Source organism: Hylobates moloch, unplaced genomic scaffold (genome assembly GCF_009828535.3).
Source record: "Hylobates moloch isolate HMO894 unplaced genomic scaffold, HMol_V3 SCAFFOLD_15, whole genome shotgun sequence".
In the NCBI taxonomy this organism is placed as follows: Eukaryota; Metazoa; Chordata; class Mammalia; order Primates; family Hylobatidae; genus Hylobates; species Hylobates moloch.
Genome location: NW_026652290.1, coordinates 92,223,076 through 92,248,828, shown reverse-complemented (window position 1 = coordinate 92,248,828; position 25,753 = coordinate 92,223,076). Strand labels below are relative to the sequence as shown.

Here is a 25,753-nt window from a genome sequence, read left to right as displayed (position 1 = left end):
ATTAAATATACAACTCAATACAAACATTTACATTTTCCTTTTAGAAATACAGCCTAAGACAACACACTGACTCAGGCACACACATACACTATTCTTTCAAAAACAATCTGTATACACTCCCCTTTTGGAAATCGCACCCAACACACAGGTATATTCTCTTAGAAATAAAAGCCAAGCCCGGGCATGGTGGCTCACGCCTGTAATCCCAGCACTTTGGGAGGCCGAGGTGGGTGGATCAGTTGAGGTCAGGAGTTTGAGACTAGCCTGGCCAACATGGTGAAACCCCGGCTCTACTAAAAATACAAAATTAGCCAGGCACGGTGATATGCGCCTGTAGTCCCCAGCTACTCATGAGGCTGAGGCACGAGAATCGCTTGAACCCGAGAGGTGGAGGTTGCGGTTAGCCAAGATCACGCCACCGCACTCCAGCCTGGGTGACAATAGCAAAACTCCATGTCAAAAAATGATAATATTATTTAAAAAAAAAGAAAGAAAAGCCAACCCACGCAGAAACTAACTCTGTCTCTCCCACTCCCCAAATCACTCACATTCAGACCATCTCCTTGCACTTGACTGACACTTGCTGTCCCCCGAACTCACATGACTCCCAAGCAGCCAACTCCCCACAATGTGCCCAACGCACCTCCAGATGCACACACTCCCAAGATTCACTGTGGATCCCTCGCCAGTTTCCCCACTTCCTCTTCCTCCCCCTCCAGGCCTGGCCAGCAGGGACTCCCACACCTACACACCATGCACACACGAGTACTCAGATTCAGCTCCACTGTCGGAACAGAGCTGTGAATATGCGTGGAGGGATGCCACGTTCTCGCACACTTCACTCAAGCCACTGCATCCACCATAAGCAGCCCAGCAGTTTTTGCACATGTTGTACACGCACGATCACATACAGTAAGGGTCCTGTACATTTTGTGCACCATAGACTTCATCGTCATTGATCTCTCCCTCTCTCTAGAGATATGTATGTGTATGTATGTGATGTATATATCAACCTTTTTAAAATTTTATTTTTTTGAGACTGAGTCTCGCTCTGTTGCCCAGACTGGAGTGCAATGGCATGATCTTGGCTCACTGCAGTCTCCACCTCCCAGGTTCAAGCGGTTCTCCTCCCTCACCCTCCCAAGTAGCTGGGATTACAGGCACCGGCCACCACACCTGGCTAATTTTTGTATTTTTAATAGAGACGGGGTTTCACCATGTTGGCCAGGCTGGTCTCGAACTCCTGACCTCAAATGATCCACCCCCCCCCAACCCCTTGGCCTCCCAAAGTGCTGGGATTACAGGCGTGAGCTACCGCGCCCAGCCAACCTTTTTTTAATTTTTAAAAAACTAAACTATGCCTGGCTAATTTTTGTGTTTTGTAGAGACGGAGTATCACCATATTGCCCAGGCTAGTCTAGGATTCCTGGGTTCAAGCAATTCCCCCCCGCCTCAGCCTCCCAAAGTGTTGAGATTACAGGTATGAGCCACTGCACCCGGCCAATCTCTATGTGCTTGTGTATATCACACCATACCTAGTCTCACACCTCACACACAAACATCATAAATGGTTGAACTCACAACCACACAGGTTCATCAAGAGTCATCCTGACAGCCACGACCATTCTTCACACAATTTTGCCGATGTAACAACCTCCCTCCATAACCTCAGACACAGCCTTACACACACCACTCCACAGCCAGATTGACAACCACAGCAACAAACACAGCTCAACCACAGCCATCCAGCACTCGGGCTGTGTCCCAGACACACACCAGTTCCCACACTCACACAGAGCCCCGGGTGCACAACCGCACAGCTGATAATCATAGGCACAGTCCCACACACCGATCCCTGACGCAGACTCCCTTTTCCATCCTGTCACCCACTTGGAGGAGCATCCCACTTAAATGTCCACGTCTCCACTCCCATCTCCCACAAACTCTCCATTGCACACCTGCCAGCCACCGCATCGGTACAGATCACACACCCTCCAGTTCCTCTCTACACACACACACACACACGCACACACGGCTTCACACACCTCCACACCTCACTCATCCAACCCCGAGGCGCACCATCCCATGAAACAGCCCCACTTCTGGACACAGTTCCGCCCAGCCCTGTGCACCATCACAGTGACACACAATCAAGTCAATCGTAGTCACCTATCACTGATCCAGTGCCACACTGTCCACCACACCCACCCACACACACACCAACAGGCAGAAAGACAACCACAGCCACACAACCTCTTGGGTCAACAATCACACCTAATCCTACAACCAGTTCCACTCCCTGCCATGAAGACAGCCACACACACGCACATCAGGCCAAGCAGAAAGTTGACTACAGTCGCACTAGCTCTTGGTCATAAAGTGCTACCGACAATCCAATTCTACACACACACACCATTCCAGTCAGAGGTCGCCCACATTTTCACATTGCTAAAAGTGTCACATCGTACACACAGTCCCATCACAGGGTTACACGGAGGACAGTCGCTTTCACCCTCATACCCACAGCCTGACACTCTCTCTTGCACACACACAAAGCCTCACAGGCAGGCAGGAGACTCACTCTCATCGTGGCCCAGCCCCGCAAGCCTCACCAACTTACCCTGGCCTGCCCAGCCCCACGCACCAGGGCACCAGGCTCACCCGCCGTCGCAAGGGCCGCCTCCCTCCCCTTCCCAGGCCCCGCCCTGTCCTCGCTGTTTACCTGCGCTGGGGTGGGGGGCGTGCGACCCCAGTCAGGCCTCCAGATCCCGGAGAGCCCCAGGACGGGACAGGGGGCATCCGGGAGCCCCAAGGCCCTTTCCCGTCTCAGGGCGAGCGGGCCCAGGGTTGCTCCAGGCCCCGTCCTCGCCCTTCACCCCCGCCCCCCATCATCGCGGCTCTCCGAGAGTCCCGCACCCCACTCCCGGCGCCCACCTGACCGCGGGCGGCTCCGGCCCCGCTTCGCCCCACTGCGCTCGGTCGCGTCCCGCAGGCCAGGTACGCCCCGCCGCTCCCGCTGCGCCCGGCGTCTGGGACCGCGGGCGGCTCCTCCGAGGGGCGGGGCGGCCGGGAGCCATGCCCCCGCAGGTGAGCCGGCCACGCCCACCACTCGCGGGAAGTTCAGCCTCGTGGCTCCAGCCCCGCGGGAATGGCAGAACTTCGCACGCGGAGCTGGTAACCTCCAGGACACCTCGAATCGGGGTGATTGTAGCGCAGGGGCCTTGGCCAAGCTAAAACCTTGGAAACTTTAGATCCTAGACCGGTGGCTTTCTTGCAGTGCCTGCCCCGGAGCCTTTTCATTGGTTGTGTGGCCTGCTTCAATCTCTCTTCCCACAGATCTCATAGTCTGTAGGTCTCTTCTCAAAGGCCACCTCCTCCGGCAGGCCTTCCCTGATTGCCCCCTTCTAAATGGCACCCTTCCACCAAAACATTACATAGTCCTCTTGATTTTGTTCACAAAACTTTTCAGGGCCTAAAATTATTTTATTTGTTTATTTATTGAGAGGGAGTCTCGCTCTGTCACCCAGGCTGGAGTGCAGTAGCGCGATCTCGGCTCACTGCAACCTCCACCTCCCAAGTTCAAGCCATTCTCCCATCTCAGCCTCCCGAGTAGCTGCGACTACAGGTGTCCGCCGCCACACCCGGCTACTTTTTATATTTCCAGTAGAGACGGGGTTTCGCCATGTCAGCCAGACTGGTCTCAAACTCCTGACCTCAAGTGATCCTCCCGCCTCGGCCTCCTAAAGTTCTGGGATTACAGGAGTGAGCCACAGCCCCTGGCCCCTAAAGTTATTTTATATAACATATATCACATCATTATGTTATGTTATATAATATACATTACATTATTGGCAAGGGAATGTGGTATCTAAGAATTGGGCTCAGGGTTCAAATCTGATTCCGGCACTTACTTGCTGTGCAGGCCTTGGGCAAGTAACTTAACCGCTCTGTGCCTCAGTTTCCCTAGTCAATAAAATAGAAATAGTCTAAGGCTTTGAGAACTGAATGTTAACTAATACAGGGACAGTACTTTTTTTTTGAGACACAGTCTCGCTCTGTCACCCAGGCTGGAGTACAATGGCGCTATCTTATCTTGGCTCACTGCAACTCCCGGGTTCAAGTCATTCTCCTGTCTCAGCCTCCCGAGTAGCTGGGATTACAGGCGCCCGCCACCATGCCCAGCTAATTTTTGTATTTTTTGTAGAGACGGGGTTTCGCCATGTTGGCCAGGCTGATCTCAAACTCCTGACCTTAGGTGATCTGCCCACCTCGGCGTCCCAAAGTGCTGGGATTACAGGCATGAGCCACAGTGCCTGGCCAGGACAGTACTTTTATCAGGGCCTTGCACATAGAAAGTACTTAGTAAATACTCGCTACTGACTGTATATTATGGGTTCCTTTTTCTCCTGTACTATGTCAGCTCTGAGGGCAGGGCTGTATATTGTCAGCACTGTATCTTCAGCAAGAGCCTGATGCAAAGTTAGTGCTCAGTAAATTGTGACTGAATAAACGAATCAAGTCCTAGAACAGTAAGCTGGCCAAAGCTAGGAGGACATGATTCTAATATAACTTGAGGACGGCGCAGTGGCTCACACCTGTAATCCCGGCACTTTGGGAGGCCGAAGGGGCTGGATCACTTGAGGTCAGGAGTTCGAGACCAGCCTGGCCAAGACGGTGAAACCTCATCTCTACTAAAAATACAAAATTAGCCGGGCGTGGTAGCGCACGCCTGTAATCCCAGCTACTTGAGAGGCTGAGGCAGGCGAATCGCTTGAACTCCAGAGGCAGAGGTTGCAGTGAGTCGAGATCACACCATTACACTCCTGCCTGGGCAACAAGAGCGAAACTCCATCTCAAAAATAAATAAATAAATGCATACATACATGCATGGCTCGATGCGCGCTGTACCCCGGTCACTGCACTATGGGATGCTTCCAGCAGAGGGCGCTGCTGGTCCGTGGACCAAACCCCAGACTCACTCCGCACTCGCTCCGAATTGCAGCCAACGTGCCCTCTACTTCCCTGTTGTCTGAGCCCCCGTGCTGATGCTTCCTCCTCCAGGAAGCCCTTTCTTACTTCCCAGGTTTCCAGCCTCTTGGGCTCCCACATCCAGCCCTGCCAACTCTGGGTCATCAGTGTTGGGAGACAGGTCAGTCCCATATTAGACTGAGCCCCAAGAAGGGAGGAGGGAGCCAGGGGCCACGTCAGTCTCTATTGTGTCCCCAGTGCCACCCAGCATAGGCCCAACACAGAGAAGGCATTCGGGAGAATGGGTGCTGATTGAATCATGGGAATAAAAATTCAAACTCATACCCTAACTATTCCAGCATTTTTTTTTTTTTTAAGACAGAGTCTTGCTCTGTTGCCCAGGCTGGAGTGCAGTGGCACGATCTTGGCTCACTGTGTAACCTCTGCTTCCCAGGTTCAAGCGATTCTCCTGCCCCAGCCTGTCCAAGCAGCTGGGATTACAGGCACCCGCCATCATGCCTGGCTAATTTTTATTTTTGTAGAGATGGGGTTTCCCATGTTGGCCAGGCTGGTCTTGAACTCTTGACCTCAGGTGATCCACCCGCTTCAGCCTCCCAGAGTGCTGGGATTACAGGCGTGAGCCACACCATGCCCGGCCTACTCCAGCTTTTTTTTAAAGACAGGCGTCACTCTGTCACCCAGGCTGGAGTGCAGCAGCAGAGTCATAGCTCACTGCAGCCTTGATTTCCCAGGTTTAAGCAATGCTCTCTCCTCAGCCTCCCAAGTCCCAGGTAGCTGGGACTACAAATGCACCACCATACCCAGCTACTTTTTGTTGTTTTTTGTAAAGATGGGGGTCTCCCTATGTTGCTCAGGCTGGTCTTGAACTCCTGACCTCAAGCGATCCTCCTGCCTTGGCCTCCCAAAGTCCTGGGATTATAGGCATGAGCCACTGCGCCAAGCTCCAGCTTTTTTTTTTTTTTTTTAATTAAGACAGCATCTCACCGGGAGTGGTGGCTCATGCCTATAATCCCAGCACTTTGGGAGGCCGAGGAGGGCGGATCACCTGAGATCAGGAGTTCGAGACCAGCCTAACCAATATGATGAAACGCTGTCTCTACTAAAATTACAAAAATTAGCCGGGCTTGTTGGCATGCACCTGTAATTCCAGCTTGTCAGGAGGCTAAGACAGGAGAATCACTTGAACCAGGGAGGCAGAGGTTGCAGTGAGCCGAGATCGCATCATTGCACTCCAGCCTGGGCAACAAGAGTAAAACTCCATCTCAAAAACAAAACAAAACAAAACAAAACAAAAAAAGACAGTGTCTTTGTTGCCCAGCCTGGAGTGCAATGGCGTGATCTCGGCTCACTGAAACCTCCATCTCCCGGATTCAAGTGATTCTCCTGCCTCAGCTTCCAGAGTAGCTGGGATTACAGGTGTGCACCATCACACCCAGCTAATTTTTCTATTTTTAGTATAGACAAGGTTTTGCCATGTTGGCCAGGCTGGTCTCGAACTCCTGACCTCAGGTGATCTACCCGCCTCGGCCTCCCAAAGTGCTAGCTCCAGCTATTTCAACAGCACAGCATTGAGGGACAGCAGAGCCTTTCCCCTGCCCCCCATTTTTTTGGCCTCAGGACGCTGGACATTGGATCTGGATCTGCCACATGCTTACCACAGGCAGTGCAGGGACTGGAGCCAGGCAGCCCAGGGACAAATCTCAGCTGGGTCATTTGCTAGCTGTGTGACCCTCTGAGCCAAGAAGTAACCTCTCTGGACCTCAGATTTCTGGTCTGTCAAACAAGACTCACAGGATACCCTACTTTAAAGCTGTGGTGAGGATTAATGGATAATCCCCCAGAAAAGGCTTAGAACAGGGTAGCACCCAATAAATACTACGTGTGTTGGGGGAGGGCAGGGGATGGAGCCCGGCGGGGAGGCAGGCAGATCCAGGTTTAAATCCTGGCCCTGCCATTTCTGTTCCATGTAAACCGGGGGGAACAATGATCTCTGGCTGAGCCTCTGTCTCCTCATCTGTAAAATGGGGATGATCACACTCATCACACAGCATTGAGGTGAGGATTAAATGAGATAAAGATTGAAAGAAGAAGAAGGTGTTAACTAAGGAAAACCTTTCTTGCTTTTGTTGTTGTTGTTGAGACAGAGTCATGCTTTCTTCCCGGCTGGAGTGCAGTGGCACAATCTCGGCTCACTGCAACTTCCACCTCCCAGGTTCAAACAATTCTGCTGCCTCAGCCTCCCGAGTAGTTGGGACTACAGGTGCGTGCCGCCATGCCCAGCTAACTTTTGTATTTTTAGTAGAGATGGGGTTTCACCATGTTAGCCAGAATGGTCTTGATCTCCTGACCTCGTGATCTGCCTGCCTTGGCCTCCCAAAGTGCTGGGATTACAAGCGTGAGCCACCACACCTGGCCAGGAAAACCTTCCTTTAAGCCAGCCCTGTTCCAAGTACTTTTGCACAACGCCAACAATGGCTGATGTTTGAGTTCTTACCCCAGACTGGCCCTGTGCCAACTCCTATATACAAATTGTTAATCCTCACACCAGCTGCCATGATTCGCTCCATTCCACAGGTGAAAAAGATGAGGCACAGAGAGGCTGAGTAACTTGTCTAAGGTCACACAATCAAGGAGTAGCAGAGCCCCAGAATCTTTGTAGCTGACCCCCCAAGGTAGGCACTATTACCAGCCCCACCTAAAAATGAGGAAACTGGCTGGATGTGGTGACTCATACCTGTAATCTCAGGGCTTCAGGAGGCCAAGGCAGGAGGATTGCTTGAGCCTAGGAGTTTGAGACTGACTTGGGGAACATAGGGTGAACCTATCTCTACAAAAAAAAAAAATTATTTATTTATGTATTTATTTATTTATTTTTGAGATAGAGTCTTACTCTGTCGCCCAGGCTGGAGTGCAGTGGCATGATCTTGGCTCACTGTAATCTCCGTGTCCTGGGCTAAAGCAATTCTCCTGCCTCAGCCTCCTGAGTAGTTAGGATTACAGGAACCACACCTGGCTAATTTTTTTTGTATTTTTAGTAGACATGGGTTTCACCATATTGGCTAGGCTGGTCTCAAACTCCTGACCTCAAGTGATCTGCCGGCCGTGGCCTCCCAAAGTGTTGGGATTACAGGCATGAGACACTGGGCCCAGCCTGTTTATTTTTTTGAGATAGAGTCTTGCTCTGTCACCCAGGCTGGTATGCAGTGGCACGATATCAGCTCACTGCAACGTCTGCCTCCTGGGTTTAAGTGATTCTCCTGCTGCAGCCTCCTGAGTAGCTGGGACTACAGACATGCACCACCACCCCCGGCTAATTTTTGTGTATTTTTAGTATAGACACGGTTTTACCATGTTGGTTAGGCTGGTCTCCAACTCTTGACCTTAAATGATCTGCCTGCCTTGGCCTCCCAAAGTGCTGGAATTACAGGCGTCACCCACCTGCCAAAAAAATGTTTAAAAAAAAATTAGCCACGTGTGATGTTTCACATGTGATCTCAACAACTCAGGAGGCTGAAGCAGGGGGATTGCTTGAGTCCAGGAGTCTGAGCCTGCAGTGAGCTATGATCATATTACTGCACTCCAGCCTGGGTGACAGAGTGAGAGCCTGTCTCAAAAAAAAAAAAAAAAAAAAGGCCGGGCGCGGTGGCTCACGCTTGTAATCCCAGCACTTTGGGAGGCCGAGGCGGGCGGATCACGAGGTCAGGAGATCGAGACTACGGTGAAACCCCGTCTCTACTAAAAAATACAAAAAATTAGCCGGGCGTGGTGGCGGGCGTCTGTAGTCCCAGCTACTCGGAGAGGCTGAGGCAGGAGAATGGCGTGAACCCGGGAGGCGGAGCTTGCAGTGAGCCGAGATTGCGCCACTGCACTCCAGCCTGGGCGACAGAGCGAGATTCCGTCTCAAAAAAAAAAAAAAAAAAAGGAAACTGAGGCTCAGAAAGGAGAAACTGCTTGCATATCCAACATGGCATTCAACAAATACTCCACCCTATCCCTTAAAGCCTTAGTTTGCCATGTCAGGAAAATGGGTACATAGGGTGGGAGCTTTTCTATTTTCACCTTCTGGCCATAATTTTTTAATTTAAAAAATAATGGCCAGGAGCGGTGGCTCACACCTGTCATCCCAGCACTTTGGGAGGCTGAGGCAGGTGGATCACTTGAGGTCAGGAGTTTGAGACCAGCCCAGCCAACATGGTGAAACCCCGTCTCTACTAAAAATACACACAAAAAATTAGCCGGGCATGGTGGCACGTGCTAGTAGTCTCAGCTACTCAAGAGGCTGAGGCAGGAGAATCTCTTGAACCCGGGAGGCAGAGGTTCCAGTGAGCCAAGATCGCACCACTGCCCTCCAGCCTGGGCGAAAGAGTGAGACTCCATCTCAAAAAAAAAAGAAAAAAAAAAAAAAAAGGAATGCAGTCAGAAAAAACATTCATAGACATAAAGAATAAAACACTACAGAATGAAAGTAAGTGTTCTCTCTTCCTGATCCCCAGACACCCTTCGCGCAAGCAAACCTGATGATCGTTTCCAATATCCTTCCAGAGATATTCCATGAATATGGATCGTGTGTGGATGTATGAGTGTGTGGGCCCATTTAAGAAAAGCACACCTGATATAATCCTTACCTGTGGAGGAGGACAAAATGATGGGCCTTGAACTTTGGGTGTGGCCATGTGACTTGCTTTCGCCAACAGCAGATGGGCACAAGCGACAGTCGTGTCAGTTCTAAGCTTAGGCCTCAAGAGACCTTGAACATTTCTTTTTGCATCTCAGCATCGCCATGAGACGGGCTTCCCCTGAGAGGTTCCTCTCCCCTCAGCCTGCACTCCACAAGGTTCCCATATGAAGCAGAGCTTCCCATCTGAGCCCAGCCTGGATTGGCCAACTCTCAGCCAACCCCACATCCATTTAAGAGCTATTGACCAGGCATGGTGGCTCACACCTGTAATCCCAGCACTTTGAGAGGCCAAGGCAGGAGGATGGCTTGAGACCAGGAGTTTGAGACCAGCCTGGACAATATAGCAAGATCCCTATCTCTACAAAAAAAAAAAATGTTAAAATGAGCCAAGTGTGGTGGTGCACACCTGTAGTTCCAGCTACTCGGGAGATTGAGGTGGGAGCCCCAGAGGTCAAGGCTGCAGTGAGATATGATGGCACCACTGTATTCCAGCTTGGGTGAAAAAGAGTGGGGCGAGAGGTGGGAACCTGTCTCCAAAATAAAAATATACCAAAATCAAATGTAAAAAACTATGAACCAAAAATAAAATGTAAAAAAATAAAAATTAAAAAAAATGGCCAGGCGCAGTGGCTTATGCCTGTAATCCTGGCACTTTGGGAGACCAGGTGGGTGGATCACTTGAGGTCAGGAGTTTGAGACCAGCCTGGCCAACATGGTGAAACCCTGTCTCTACTAAAAATACAAAAATTAGCCAGGTGTGGTGGCAGATGCCTGTAATCCCAGCTACTCGGGAGGCTGAGGCTGGAGAATCACTTGAACCAGGCAGGCGGAGGTTGCAGTGAGCCAAGATCACGCCATTGCACTCCGGCCTGGGCAACAAGGGCAAAACTCCCTCTCAAAAAAAAAAAAAAAAAAAAAAAAAAATTAGCTTATTTTTTCCGATTGCAGCGCCACATGGTGAGGGTCTCTAGTTCATGCTCGCAGCCATGCGGTCCGAGGGCCCGCTGCAGTCTGTGCAGGTGGCAAGAAAACAGCCACAGCTGTGGTGGACTGCAAACGCGGCGATGGCCTCATCAAGGTGAACGGGCGGCTCCTGGAGATGATCGAGCTGCGCACGCTACAATACGAGCTGCTGGAGCCAGTTCTGCTTCTCGGTCTCGGCAAGGAGCGATTTGCTGGTGTGGACATCCATGTCCATGTGAAGGGTAGTGGTCACGTAGCCTAGATTTATGCTGTCAGTCCATCCCCAAAGCCCTGAGGGCCTATTACCAGAAATATGTCGATGAGGCTTCCAAGAAGATCAAAGACATCCTCATCCAGTATGACCAGACCCTGCCGATAGCTGATCCCCATCGCTGTGAATCCAAAAAGTTTGGAGGCCCTGGTGCCTGTGCTAGTTACCAGAAATCCTACCAATAAGCCCATCAAGACGATCAAAATTCACCTCTATAATAAAGTTTTTGAGGGATTTTAAAACTTCAAGAAAAAAAATCAGCCAGGCGTGGTGGTGCACACCTGTAACGCAGCTACTCTGGAGGCTGAGGCAGGAGAATCACTTGAACCTGGGAGGTGGAAGTTGTAGTGCGCCAAGATCGTACCACTGCGCTCTAGCCTGGGCCTCACAGTGAGAGTCAAAAAAAGAAAAGAAAAAAAAGTTATTGCATTTTGGTGTAGTGTGTTTCAATAAAAAGAAAAAAGAAAAAAAAGAACGAAGTCACAAAAGACAAAGCAGATATTTATCCAGGACAATTCACAGAGTGGGAGCGGGCTGGAGCACCTCCCCAATTAGGGTTGGTTTTTTTTTTTGTTTTTTTTTTTTAGACAGAGTTTCGCTCTGTTGACCAGGCTGGAGAGTGCAGTGACACGATCTCAGCTCACTGCAACCTCTGCCTCCCGCGTTCAAGCGATTCTCCTACCTCAGCCTCCTGAGTAGCTGGGACTCCTAGCACGAGCCACCACAGATGTGCCACCACGCCTGGCTAATTATTGTACTTTTAGTACAGGCGGGGTTTCACCATGTTGGCCAGGCTGGTCTGAAACTCCTGATCTCGAGTGATTTGGCCGCCTTGGCCTCTCAAAGTGCCGGAATTACAAGTGAGCCACCGCGCCAGGCCTGCCAGTTACGGTTTTTATTAAGCTAAAAAGGACCCGGCAACACCCCTAGGTACCCTTCAGAGGCCTCCAATTGGTTACACGCTATGAAGGATTGGCTCACAACCAGTCAGAGCCCAAGTGGAGACCTGGCTCGCAGTCAATCAGAGGCTGGAGTGGCTTATTATCATGGGAGGGAGAATATAGCCTGTATGCACCTGTGGCTCTCCTGCCTCTATGAACTGACTGCACCTGCTATTCTGTTGCTTATGCAAACCGGCTGTACCTGATGAACCCCCAGTTACCCTAATTCCCTATTCTCCTGCCACACCAGCACTTTGGGAGGCTAAGCCTGGAGCCCTGGAATTGGAGGCTGCAGGCTCACTTGAGGCTGGGAGTTCAAGACCAGCCTGGGCAACATAGCAAGACCCACCTCATCTGTACAAAAAGAAAAAAAGAAAGAAAGAAAGGAATCTGAAGAGACATAAGTTTGAGCAAAAGAAATCAGACAAGTGGGCTGGGTGTGGTCACTCATGCCTGTAATCCCAGCACTTTGCGGGCTGAGGTGGGCAGATCACAAGCTCAGCAGTTCAAGACCAGCCTGACCAACATGGTGAAACCCCATCTCTACTAAAAATGCAAAAATTAGCCAGGCGTGGTGGCGCGTGTCTGTAATCCCAGCTACTCAGGCAGCTGAGGCAGGACAATCGCTTGAACCCAGGAGGCGGAGGGTGGCCCGGCCTTCTTCTTCTTTTTTTTTTTTTTTTTTTTGAGATGGAGTTTCACTGTTGTTGTCCAGACTGGAGTACAATGGCACTATCTCGATTCACTGCAACCTCTGCCTCCCGGGTTCAAGACAGTCTCCTGCCTCAGCCTCCCAAGTAGCTGGGATTACTGGCATGCATCACCACAACTGGCTAATTTTTTGTATTTTTAGTAGAGACGGGGTTTCACCACGTTGGTCAAGCTGGTCTCGAACTCCTGACCTCAAGTGATCCACCCACCTAGGCCTCCCACCGTGCCTAGTGAGAACATTTTCTTGGAGGAGAGAGAGACATTCACTGGTGGGGATATGAGAGTTTCTTTGGGAGCTGGTAGTAGTCTCTCTTTAGATCCTGGTGATGCTTATTCACACGTACATACACGAATATAAAAGTTCATTGATTTTAAGATTAGGGCACTTCACTGAATAGAAATTATGCCTCAATAGGCTGGGCATGGTGGCTCACACCTGTAATCCCAGCACTTTGGGAGGCCTAGGTGGGTGGATTGCGAGGTCAGGAGTTCGAGACCAGCCTGGCCAACATGGTGAAACCCCATCTCTACTAAAGATACAAAAAATGAGCCAGGTGTGGTGGCACGCACCTGTAGTCCCAGCTACTCTGAAGGCTGAAGCAGGAGAATCGCTTGAACCTGGGAGGCAGAGGTTGCAGTGAGCCAAGATCCACCATTGCACTCCAGCCTGGGCAACAAGAGCAAAATTGGATCTCAAAAAAAAAAAAAAGAGTAAATTTGAGAAAATAAAATATGAATAAGTGTGAACATCCATACACTCCAAATATAACAGTTCCAATAAAAATGCATTTGAAACGATAATAGAATATAAAAACAGACCAGGTATGGGCCAGGCACGGTGGCTCATGCCTGTAATCCAAGCACTTTGTGAAGCTGGGGCGGGCAGATGACGCGGTCAGGAGATCGAGACCATCCAGGCTAACACAGTGAAACCCCGTCTCTACTAAAAACACAAGAAATCTGGCCGGGTGTGGTGGCAGGCACCTGCAGTCCCAGCTACTCGGGAGGCTGAGGCGGGAGAATGACGTGAACCCAGGAGGCAGAGCTTGCAGTGAGCCGAGACCATGCCACTGCACTCCGGCCCGGGCGACAGAGCGAGACTCTGTCTCAAAAAAAAAAAAGGAAAAACCAAAAAAAAAAAAAAAACAGGCCAGGTATGGTGGCTCACGCCTGCAATCCCAGCACTTTGGGAGGCTGAGGCAGGAGGATTGCTTGAGGTCAGGAGTTCAAGGCCAGGCTGGGCAACATAGCAAGACTGTGTCTTTATAAAAGATACAAAAATTAGCTGGGCGTGGTGGCATGCATCTGTGATCCCAGCTACTGAGGAGGCTGAGATGGGAGGATTGCTGAGCTCAGGAGATGGAGGCTGCAATGAGCCAAGATCATACCACTGTATTCCAGCCTGGGAGACAGAGTGAGATCCTGTCTCTAAACAACAAACAACATCAAGAAACAAAACAAAACAAAACAAAAAACAACCTGGGATAGAGCTAAAGCAGCACCTAGAGGGAAATGTATAGCTAATTTGATAAAATTGATTGATCTGGGGCTGGGTGCAGTGGCTTATGCCTGTAATCCCAGCACTTTGAGAGGCTGAGACGGGTGGATCACTTGAGGTCAGGAGTTCAAGACTAGCCTGGCCAACATGGTGAAATCCCATCTCTATTAAAAATACAAAAATTAGGCGAGGCACAGTGGCTCCTGCCTGTAATCCTAGCACTTTGGGAGGCCAAGGAGGGCGGATCATTTGAGGTCAGGAGTTGGAAACCAGCCTGGCCAACATGGTGAAACCCTGTCTCTACTAAAAATACAAAAATTAGCCAAGCCTGGTGGATGGCAGCTGGAATCCCAGCCACTCAGGAGGCTGAGGCAGGATAATGGCTTGAACCCGGAAAGCAGAGGTTGCAGTGAGCCGAGATCGAATCAGTGCACTCCAGCCTGGGTGACAGAGCGAGACTCCATCTCAAAGAAAAAAAAAAAAAAAAAGATTGATTGATTTGGAGAGACTGGGGCAGGATAAGTTGGGAGCCATGAAAGACGTTATCTTATTCACCACCCACTACCCTATGGACCAGACCCTAGTCAGCTGATTATGGGGCTGCAGGCCTGGCCTGGCTCTCCAGGAACAGAAAGGAGGAATGGGCAGGGTCTCAACTCCCCAGCCCTGGGGCTGGCCTTGATTTACAACTTGTTGAGGAGTGGATGGGGGAGGGCGTTACAGGGTGATGGGCCATGGGGGTGGAGTGCTGCCCTCCCAGAGTCTCTCCTGGAGGTGGCAGCCTCTTCCTGAGGGTAGGGACAGAGACAGATGAGATGCTTAAGAGTAAGACAGGGTTTGAGGGCAGGGCTGCCTTGGGAATGGAGGCAGAAGAGTGTAGACTGTAATTCCAGTTATACTGGCTGTGACCTTAGGTAACTCCCTTGCCCTTTCTCAGCCCCAGCGTTCGTCCTCTGTGAAATGGGGCTTCAACATGAAGAAGTGGGGATCAGGAAGGGATTAGGAAGACGAGCTCTAGGACTGACAGCCTAGTTCAGTCTGGTTCTGCTACTTCCCTGCTGTGTGACTTTCGATAAGTGTTGCAACCTCTCTGGGTCAGCCTTACTTTCCTGATTTGTAAAAGCTGCAGTACCTTCTAGACTCCCAGAAGAAAAGTAAATTTAAAAAAAAAATGGCAGTACTCACTTCATAGGACTGTTGGAAAATTAAACTAGTGAATACCCGTAAAAGTGCTTGGACCCTGAAGTCAGATGACTGGGATGATGGGAGATGGGTCGGGGAAGTGAGTACACTAGAGCCTGATGACCTAGAAAGAGACCTTTGGCTGACAATACAGTCTGACGTCGGGGTGAAGCCTGGAATTTATTTTCACCAAAGCCTGAATCCATTCTTGCCAGCCTTGTACCTATTTGATTCCCAGTTCTGCCCCCTTCCAGCTGTGTGACTTTGGGCAAGTCACTTAACCTCTCTGAGCCTTATTGTTGGGGATGTTAAATAAGTCAACATATGTAAGGCACTTAGCACAGTACTTGACATATAGGTGTATTCAATAAAAGTTAACTGTCAGGGCCTGGCGTGGCGGCGCGTGCCTGTAGCACCAGCTAGTCGGGAGGCTGAAGCGGGAGGATTGCTTGAGGCTTGGAATTGGAGGCTGCAGTGCACTATGATTGTGCCTGTGAATAACTACTGTGCCTCAGCCTGAGCAACATAGCAAGATCCCATCAGGAACCCATGTGTAAACAAACAAACAAAACTTGTTTGTGGAGTGGCTGTTTAATGTCCATGATAACCTCCTTCTACCACATTCTCCTGTCAATGAAGAGGCTGGAAAGCTAAAGACTAGATTTTCCAGAGGAAAAGTAGGAAAGTAGTTCTGGGGCCCGAGGAGTGTTCCTTCAGCCCTTCCAACGATTTTGTTAGCAGAGTCCATTTTTTTTTTTTTTTTTTTGAGATGGAGTCTTGCTCTGTCGCCCAGGCCAGAGTGCAGTCGTGCGATCTCGGCTCACTGCAAGCTCTGCCTCCCGGGTTCACGCCATTCTCCTGCCTCAGCCTCCCAAGTAGCTGGGACAACAGGCGCCTGCCACCACGCACAGCTAATTTTTGTGTGTGTGTGTATTTTTTTTTTTAGTAGAGACGCGGTTTCACCGTGATAGCCAGGATGGTCTCGATCTCCTGACCTCGTGATCCGCCCGCCTTGGCCTCTCAAAGTGCTGGGATTACAGGAGTGAGCCACGGCGCCCAGCCGATAGCAGAGTCCTTTCTATTTAAGCTGGGTAGTGGTTACTCTCGCCTACATTTGCCAGATACAGTTACTATTATTTATTTAGTCAATAAATATTCATTTACCTTGAGGGCACTGGGGAGCCATGGCAAGCTCTGAGGAGGGGAGGTCAGCAGGTAGGGTTTAGGTGGGAGTGGGAAAGACTGGGACAGGAGTCCAGGGAGGAAGTTGGGTCAGGAGGGACAGTGGAGGGGGTCTTGAGCTAGTGTGGGCAGTGGAGAGGCAGAGGTCTGATTGATAGTCGGGCTCTGGGGGGTGGGATGAAGATACTTGATGAGGGTTGTAAAGCTCCCCAAGGCCAATTGTTTCTTTAAGACTCAAAGCAGAGGGAGCTCACGGCACAAGGTCCCGCTGGAGTGTTTGATTGGCTCAGCCCAGGTCACTGGCCTGGACCATTGCTGCAAGGGATTCTGGGAAATTGAGTTTCTGGCATCTTTGGCTGCTCCAGAGGAGGCGGGCTTAACAGTGGGGAATCCCCAAACAGAAAGGGCTTCTGGCACTGTGTGGCTAAAAAGAATGTGCAATGGGCCCGGCAGGGTGCCTCACGCCTGTAATCCCAGCACTTCGGGAGGCCGAGGCGGGTGGATCACCTGAGGTAGGAGTTTGAGACTAGCCTGGGCAACGTGGCGAAACCCCTTCTCTACTAAAAATATAAAAGTTAGCCAAGCGTGGTGGCCCATGCCTGTAGTCCCAGCTACTCGGGAGGCTGAAGCAGGAGAATTGCTTGAAACTGGGAGGCGGAGGTTGCAGTGAGCTGAGATCGCACCATTGCACTCCAGCCTGGGTGATAGAGAAAGACTCCGTCTCAAAAAAAAAAAAAATCAAACCCTCCCACAAGGTGTGGCTGGGCCGTGCCACCCAAAATGTGTGTGGCATGGATCCAGCCTCTTCCCTGCTTATGACCCTCAGCGCCTCCTGTCAATCTCACAGTGGGATGATGATGATGATTTTTTCCATTTAATATTTTAAACAATTACTCTAAAACATTTTTGTAGGTATTTAGTAGGTGTGTATATTTATGGGGTACATGAAACGTTTTGTTCTTTTTTTTTTTTTTTTTTTGAGATGGAGTTTCACTCTTGTTGCCCAGGCTAGAGTGCAATGGCAACCTCTGCCTCCCGAGTTCAGGTGATTCTCCTGCCTCAGCCTACCGAGTAGCTGGGATTACAGGCATGCACCACCACCCCGGCTAATTTTGTATTTTTAGTAGAGACGGGGTTTCTCCATGTTGATCAGGCTGGTCTTGAACTCCCAACCTCAGGTGATCTGCCCACCTCGGCCTCCCAAAGTGCTGAGATTACAGGCGTGAGCCACCACACCCGGCCATGAAATGTTTTGATACAGGCATGCAACTTGTAATAATCACATCGTGGAGAATGGGGTATCCATCTTCTCAAGCATTTATCCTTTATATTACAAACAATCCAATTATACTCCTTTAGTTATTTTAATTAATTTTTGTGTGTGTGAGACAGGGTCTCACTCTCTTGCCTAGGATGGAGGGCAGCAGTGGCTCCATCACAGCTCACTGCAGCCTCGACCGCCTGGGTTCAAGCAATCCTCCTGCCTCAGCCTCCTGAGTAGCTGGGACCACAGGTGCACTCCACTACGCCCAGATAATTTTTGTAGTTTTTTTATTTTTTGCGGAGATGGGGTTTAGCTATGTTGCTGAGGCTGGTCTCTAACTCCTGGGCTCAAGGAATGCTTCCTCCTTGGCCTCCCAAAGTGCTGAGATTACAGGTGTGAGCCACTGCACCTGGCCTATTACCCTTCTCAGGCTCTGGTATCCATCCTTCTGCTCTGTCTCCCTGAGTTCAATTGTTTGTTTTTTTGTTGTTTGTTTTTTTTTAAGACACAGTCTCGCTCTGTCACCAAGGCTGGAGTGCAGCAGCGCGATCACAGCTCACTGCAGCCTCACCTCCCCAGGCTCAAGTGATCCTCCCATCTTGGCCTCCTGAGTAGCTGAGACTACAGGTGTGTCCCACCATGCCCAGCTAATTTTTGTATTTTTAGTAGAGACAGGGTTTCACCATGTTGGCCAGGGTGGTCTCGAACTCCTGAGCTCAAGCAATCCTCCTGCCTCAGCCTCCTTGTTTTGATTTTTAGATCCCACAAATAACTTGTGATGTTTGTCTTTCTATACCTGGTTCATTTAACATTTTCTTTTTCTTTTTTTGAGACTGAGTCTTGCTCTATCACTCAGGCTGGAGTGCAGTGGTGCCATCTCAGCTCACTGCAACCTCCACCTCCTAGGTTCAAGCAATTCTCATGCCTCAGTCTCCTGACTAGCTGGGATTACAGGCATGTGCCACAATGCCAGGCTAATTTTTGTACTTTTAGTAGAGATGGGGTTTCACCATGTTGGCCAGGCTGGTCTTGAACTCCTGGCCTCAAGTGATCCGCCCGCCTCCGCCTCCCAAAGTGCTGGGATTACGGGCCTGAGCCACTGTGCCCGGCCCATCTAACATTTTCACTGTCAAACACAATGGGATTAAAACTCCTCCCACAGCCCCTAGGGCACCATGGGTCTGCTCCTGTCCCCCCTCCAACCTCATCTTCTTCCTCCCACTCTCTCCTTGGCCCCATCTGCTCCAGCCCCCTGGCCTCCTTCCTGTCTGTCCTCAGATGTGCCCAGCCATTCTCACCTCAGCGCCTTTGCACCTGCTGTTCCCCCCAGATCCGCACATGGCTGGCTCCTTGTTCTCCTTCAGGTCTCTGCTCAGATGTCATCTTCCCCAAGAGGCCTGCCTCGACCTCCCCTGCTGCTGTGGCGTCCCCTCATCTGTGCCCCTCTTGCACTATCACCTCCAGGACGGCGGGGGTTTTGTGTTTTGTTGTAGCCTCAGGAAGTGCTTGATAGATCACTGTTTCGAGACCAGTTCCATTTAGTTTTCTGGGCCTCAGTTTCCGTAACCGTGAAGGAGACCCTTGCCAATCTGAGCTTGCTGGGAAAGGGCTGGGCCCCATGTAAATATTTCTAAAGCACCCCTCTCCCCTCCCCGCTCAGATCAGGAGTCTAGGGGAGAGGCAGAGAGGCTCCCTTTCTCTAAGCCAATCCTCACCTGCCTAAGAAGATATGAGAGAGACCCAGGAGACCCTGGGAGAGGGAGGAACCCAGAGGGAAGGGACATTCTTTTCTTCGTCGCAATCCTGGGAGCTCCCTGGAGGAGGAGACCCCATGGGCCTGCAATCTTGGCGCGTCCCAAGAGGAGAAAGCGGCTTCCTCTATACTATACCCTCCTCCATATGAACCCCCTTCTCAGTCCTGGAAGTCCTTGGTCACAGCCGAGGCGCCGAGAGCGCTTGCTCTGCCCAGATCTGCGCGAGTGTGGCGCCCGCGCTCTGAACGGCGTCGCTGCCCAGCCCCCTTCCCCGGGAGGTGGGAGCGGCCACCCAGGGCCCCGTGGCTGCCCTTGTAAGGAGGTGAGGCCCGAGGACACCCGAGACGCCCGGTTATAATTAACCAGGACACGTGGCGAACCCCCCTCCAACACCTGCCCCCTAACCCCCCATACCCAGCGCCTCGGGTCTCGGCCTTTACGGGGGAGGAGACAGCAAAGCGCCCTCTAAAAATAACTCCTTTCCCGGCGGCCGAGACCCTCCCTGTCCCCCGCACAGCGGAAATCTCCCAGTGGCACCGAGGGGGCGAGGGTTAAGTCGGGGGGAGGGTGACCACCACCTCCCACCCTTGCCCTGAGTTTGAGTCTCTCCAACTCAGCCAGCCTCAGTTTCCCCTCCACTCAGTCCCTAGGAGGAAGGGGCGCCCAAGCGCGGGTTTCTGGGGTTAGACTGCCCTCCATTGCAATTGGTCCTTCTCCCGGCCTCTGCTTCCTCCTGCTCACAGGGTACCCGCTCCTTCTGGAGCCACACCTTGGTTCCCCGAGGTGCTGCTGGGACTCGGGTAGTGGGGAGGGCCCAGGGGGCACAGGAGGAGCCGAGGGCCACAGGAGGGGCTGGTGGCTGAAGGAGACTCAGGGGCCAGGGGACGATGGCTTCTACGTGCTTGGGACGTTCCCAGCCACCGTCCCATGTTCCCGGCGGGGGGCCAGCTGTCCCCACCGCCAGCCCGACTCAGCACTTGGTTAGGGTATCAGCTTGGTGGTGGGGCTTGAGCCCAGCCCCTGGGGCGACTCAGCCCATACAAGGCCATGGGGCTGGGCGCAAGGCATGCCTGGGTTCAGGGTGGGCATGGTGCCCAGGGGAGGTGAGAGGCTCAGCTGCCCTCCAGAACTCCTCCCTGGGGACAGCCCCTCCCAGCCAACAGCACAGCCCAGGTCCCCCTATATAAGGCCACGGCTGCAGGCCCTTCCTTTGGGTCAGTGTCACCTCCAGGATACAGACAACCCCCCTTCAGCTCAGCCCAGCCAGGTACTGCATGGGGCGGGAATCTGGGTGGGGGCCAGAGTAGGGGATTTCTGTGGGTGCTAGAGGCTGTCTTGGTTGGGAAAGGGCCTGTGTGTCACCCCTTGCCCCACCAACATCCTCCTATACAAAGGCAGGTCGGTGCATGGGAAAGTTGACCCTTGTGTGTCTGGGAGTCCCCTCCATCTGTGAGGCCGCCTGAACCCCCCACTGGGACCTGTGGTTTCTGCGGCACAAGTCTTGAGTTATGGGGAGGGATCCCAGACATGAAAGGGGTCCTGACAGCTGCCAACTGTTACCCCCTGCAAGGGGCTGTTGAGCCAGGCCTGCGTTCATTACACTTTGTGGCCAACACTGGCGCCACAAGCCGTAGGAGGTGTGTCTGTCGCCTAGCAGAGTCTGCAAGAGCAGGTGTCGCAGGCTTCTTTGCGTTTGCTACCGTGTGGGTCCCTGTGACCTTGTATCTGACTTGGTAGCGGACACATGAGTGCCTCTATCTTGGGCGTGTCCTTGAGCTTGGAAGTGTGACTGTGTGACTCAGTTTACAGTGTGATCTGGGGAGTCTGCGGTGGTGGGGGTGTGTGGCTCTGGGGCTTTCTGCTTATGTCTCTTGTGGGGGGGGTCACCCATCTTGCCTCAGTGCCCTCTCCTGGGGTGTCCCTGGCAGGGATTGGGGGGGCATCCTCTGAAGGGAGGGGGTCTGGGCTGCCATCCCGGGATGTCCTTGAGCCCCGAGGCCTGGACCCATGTCCTCCCAGCCACCCTGGCCCACCTGTCTTGGGCCTGCTGACTTGGTGCAAGCCAAGCCCTGGAATGTGGGGGTGGGGCGGGGCAGCAGCTGGGGGCGGGGTGGCAGCCAGTTGCCAGATTCTAAAAATAACCACCCTGGACAGCAGCGCCCAAGGTCTTTGGCGGGTCCCTATTCCTCTTCCCTGGCTTCAGCTCACCGTGGTCCCAATTTCCCTCCCACAATCCCATCCGCTTCCCATCCCCCTTTCCCACCGCTGCTGGAGGTCCCTTCTCCTTTCTGGGTCCCTTCTCCTTTCTGGGTCCAGTGAATAAAATAATAATAACAATAGGACCGGGCACAGTGGCTCACACACATAATCCCAGCATTTTGGGAGGCCGACGCTGGAGGATCACTTGAGGCCGGGAGTCCCAGACCAGCCTGGGCAACATAGTGAGACCCCATCTCTACAAAAAAGTAGTAATAACAATAATAGCAGACACCAGGGTTCCAGGCTCCAACTCTATGCCAGGGCCTGTGCTCAGCCAACCTCATGGCCAAGCTCAGAGGATCCTGGCAATCCTATGGGGCAGGCTCAGTTCACGGGAGACAGAGGTCCAGAGAGGCCTAGTGACTGGCCTGGGGTCACACAGCAGGGAAATGGCATAGGTGGGATTTGAACCGGCTTCTGATAACCCAGAGGCTGAGCTTTTCTTCCCTGCTGAGCCCTGTGGGAGAATTGTCAGCAGACAGAGGTGGGGGCAGCCACCCAGCCCTCCCCCGACCCAGCCCTTTGTCTTTGCATTGATAATCCAAGAACCTGCTCACATACTGACTCCCAGCAGCACCCTCACCTCCACTTTCTCACCAGCTCCTCACACGAACCTTTAAAATAACAACAACAGGCCAGGTGCCGTGACTCACGCCTGTAATCTCAGCACTTTGGGAGGATCACTTGAGGTCAGGAGTTCAAGGCCAGCCTGGCCAACATGGCGAAACCCCATCTCTACTAAAAATACCAAAAAAAAAAAAAAAAAGCCAAGTGTGGCACACGCCTGTAGTTGCAGCTACTCAGGAGGCTGAAGCAGGATAATTGCTTGAACCTGGGAGGTGGAGGTTGCAGTGAACTGAGATTGCGCCACTGCACTCTAGCCTGGGCAACAGAGCGAGACTGTGTCTCAAACATAATAATAATAATAATAATAATAATAATAATAATAATAATAGCAGCTAAGTGAAATAATGCTTATTGTGTACCAGACACTGTTCCAAGAGCTACACCTGCATTCACACATTTAATTCTTTCAACACTCCCATGCAGTGAGTGCTGTTAGGATCATCATTTTCTAGATGAGTAAACTGAGGCACAGAGAGGTTAAGCAACTTGCCCCCGGCCACACAGCTGGTTGTAGGTAGCAGATCTGGGAATCAAACCCTGGGCTGATTCCAGAACCCACACTCTTACCCACACATAATATTTTTCCAGCCTCCGCGTGGGGCCCGTTTTCCACCTGGGGAAATTGAGTTTCCAGCAAGAATGACTAGTCCAAGTTCACCCAGCTGGGATATGGCAGAGCCGGGCCCTTGATCTAAGACTCCGGATGCCTTCCTGCTGAGACCCAGGGGCTGAGAGAGAGGATTTCTCTTGCTCCAAGTCACACAGCCTGCCTGACACCTCGCCCGGTTCTCTTGCTGCTGTCTGCAAGACGCGAGCTAGGCGGGGCACAGTGGCTCACGCCTGTAATCCCAGCACTTTGGGAGGCCGAGGCGGGTGGATCACTTGAGGCCAGGAGTTTGAGACCAGCCTGGCCAACCAGTAGAGATGGTGAAACCCCATCTGTACTAAAAATACAAAAAAATTAGCCGGGCATGGTGGTGTGCGCCTGTAATCCCAGCTATTTGGGAGGCTGAGACAGGAGAATCGCTTGAACCTGGGAGGTGGAGGTTGCAGTGAGCCGAGATCTCGCCACTGCACTCCAACCTGGGTAATAGAGTGAGACTCCATCTCAAAAAAGAGAAGAAAAGGCCGGGTGCAGTGGCTCATGCCTGTAATCCCAGCACTTTGGGAGGCCGAGGCGGGCAGATCACAAGGTCAGGAGATCGAGACCATCCGGGCTAACATGGTGAAACCCTGTCTTTACTAAAAATACAAAAAATGAGCCAGGCGTGGTGGTGGACGCCTGTGGTCCCAGCTACTTGGGAGGCTGAGGCGGGAGAATGGTGTGAACCCAGGAGGTGGAGCTTGCAATGAGCTGAGATCGCGCCACTGCACTCCAGCCTGGGTGACAGAGCGAGACTCCGTCTCAAAAAAAAAAAAAAAAAGAAGAAAAAAGATGCGAGCTAATCTTCAATCTTCCCCTCCTGTCCTGCCCATCAGGTCTCCGACACCGCCACCATGCCGTTTGGTAACACCCACAACAAGTTCAAGCTGAATTACAAGCCTGAGGAGGAGTACCCCGACCTCAGCAAACATAACAACCACATGGCCAAGGTACTGACGCTTGAACTCTACAAGAAGCTGCGGGACAAGGAGACCCCATCTGGCTTCACCTTAGATGATGTCATCCAGACAGGAGTGGACAACCCAGGTGAGCCTCCCCGGTGGAGCACTGAAGGGGCTACATGGGGGGTCTGCAGGCTGCTGGCCATGCCCCAATCCCACCTCCCCTGAAGGCGGGGGGGAGCCTCAGTTTTCTCATCTGTAAAACGGGGCTGTTGTGAGAATCAATGCATTAATATATATAAAGGCTTGGGACAGTGCAAGTCACGCAGCAAACCATGCAATAAACATGCACAAGAATAATGTGAGATCCCCGAGGAGGTCAGTTCATCTCTCAAACCTCAGTCTCCTCATCTGAAAAATGGGCGCCCGTGTTGTGAAAACACAAGTCAATGGCTGTGCAGTGCTTAGAGTGGCGCCTGGCACCAAGTGAGTGCTCAAGCTCTGACAGGGGGGTCAGGTACAGTGGCTCATGCCTGTAATCCCAGCACTTTGGGAGGCCCAGGTGGGAGGATCACTTGAGACCAGGAGTTTGAGACCAGCCTGGGCAACATAGCAAGACCTTGTCTCTACAAAGAATACAAAAAAATTAGCCAAGTGTGGTGATGAGGGCCTGTGGTCCAAGCTACTCAGGAGGCTGCGGTGGGAGGAGCGCTTGAACCTGGGAGGTGCAGGTTGCAGTGAGCCGAGATCGCACCACTGTACTCCAGCCACAGAGTGAGACCCTGTCTCAAAAAAAAAAAAAAAGAATCTGACAGGGGATGTTGTTAATGTTATGGTTATTTCTCAAAGGACACTGCAAGGCGAAGAGAGCTGGGAGTGGAGAGGAGGCTCTAGTGCCCCTCACGTCCAGCTCACTGTGTGATGCCGGGGAGAGGCCCCTCTCTCCTGGCCCCTGTTTTTCCACTGGGAAATAAGAGGGTCTTTCAAGTCTCTTACCCTCTTGACCGTCTGTGGCAGGTAGTAGCCTGAGATCCTAACATTTCTGGCTAAGATGTCATGACTTTGGGTGCTAATGTTTCCGAGATGCTGATGTTTTTAGCACCATGTACCCTCTGAAGCTCCCCCTTCTCCTTCGACCCCACCCCCAGCATTCTTTCTTCTCTCCTACCTTGACCCCCTCCCAGCCCAGCCACCTTGACCTCTCCCAGCCTTCCCTCCTAGTTCCCACCAGTCCTCAGTCCTTTCTCTCTTTTTTTTTTTTTTTTTTTTTTGGAGACAGAGTCTTGCTCTGTCACCCAGTCTGGAGTGCAGTGGTGTCATCTTGGCTGACTGCAACCTCCATCCCCTTGGTTCAAGCAATTCTCATGCCTCAGCCTCCCGAGCAGCTGGGATTACAGGTGTGTGCCCCACACCCAGCTAATTTTTGTATTTTTAGTAGAGATGGGGTTTTACCCTGTTGGCCAGGCTGTTCTCAAACTCCTGACCTCAAGAGATCCACCCGCCTCACCCTCCCAAAGTGCTGGGATTGCAGGCGTGAGCCACCGCACCCAACCCTTATTATTCTCAATTCCCACCCAGAGGTATTGAATGTACCCGTCCCCACCCCGACATACACATGTCCACACAGTCTCCACTGAGCCCACGAGACCAGGCCCTGTTTGCTGGGGACAAGCAGCTCTGACTTCACCCCCACCCCTCCAGGTCACCCCTTCATCATGACCGTGGGCTGCGTGGCTGGTGATGAGGAGTCCTATGAAGTTTTCAAGGAACTCTTCGACCCCATCATCTCGGATCGCCACGGGGGCTACAAACCCACTGACAAGCACAAGACTGACCTCAACCATGAAAACCTCAAGGTCCGTGTCTGCGCGGGAGGGGAGGGCTGAGGG

General features: G+C 51.9%; 1 protein-coding gene and 1 pseudogene across 1 annotated transcript in view; both read left to right on the top strand.

Moving 5' to 3' along the window:
* The first annotated feature begins 10,617 nt into the window (after window positions 1-10,617).
* On the top strand, window positions 10,618-11,086 carry LOC116483685 (small ribosomal subunit protein uS9-like; annotated as a pseudogene).
* The window catches only part of CKM (creatine kinase, M-type), a 30,601-nt gene continuing 15,672 nt past the window's right edge, over window positions 10,825-25,753 (top strand). The window contains exons 1-3 of the mRNA XM_058428595.1: window positions 10,825-10,872; window positions 23,799-24,009; window positions 25,566-25,720. Of these exons, the coding sequence (XP_058284578.1) occupies window positions 23,817-24,009; window positions 25,566-25,720 (348 nt within the window). The 5' untranslated portion in view covers window positions 10,825-10,872; window positions 23,799-23,816. The remainder of the gene's footprint in view (window positions 10,873-23,798; window positions 24,010-25,565; window positions 25,721-25,753) is intronic.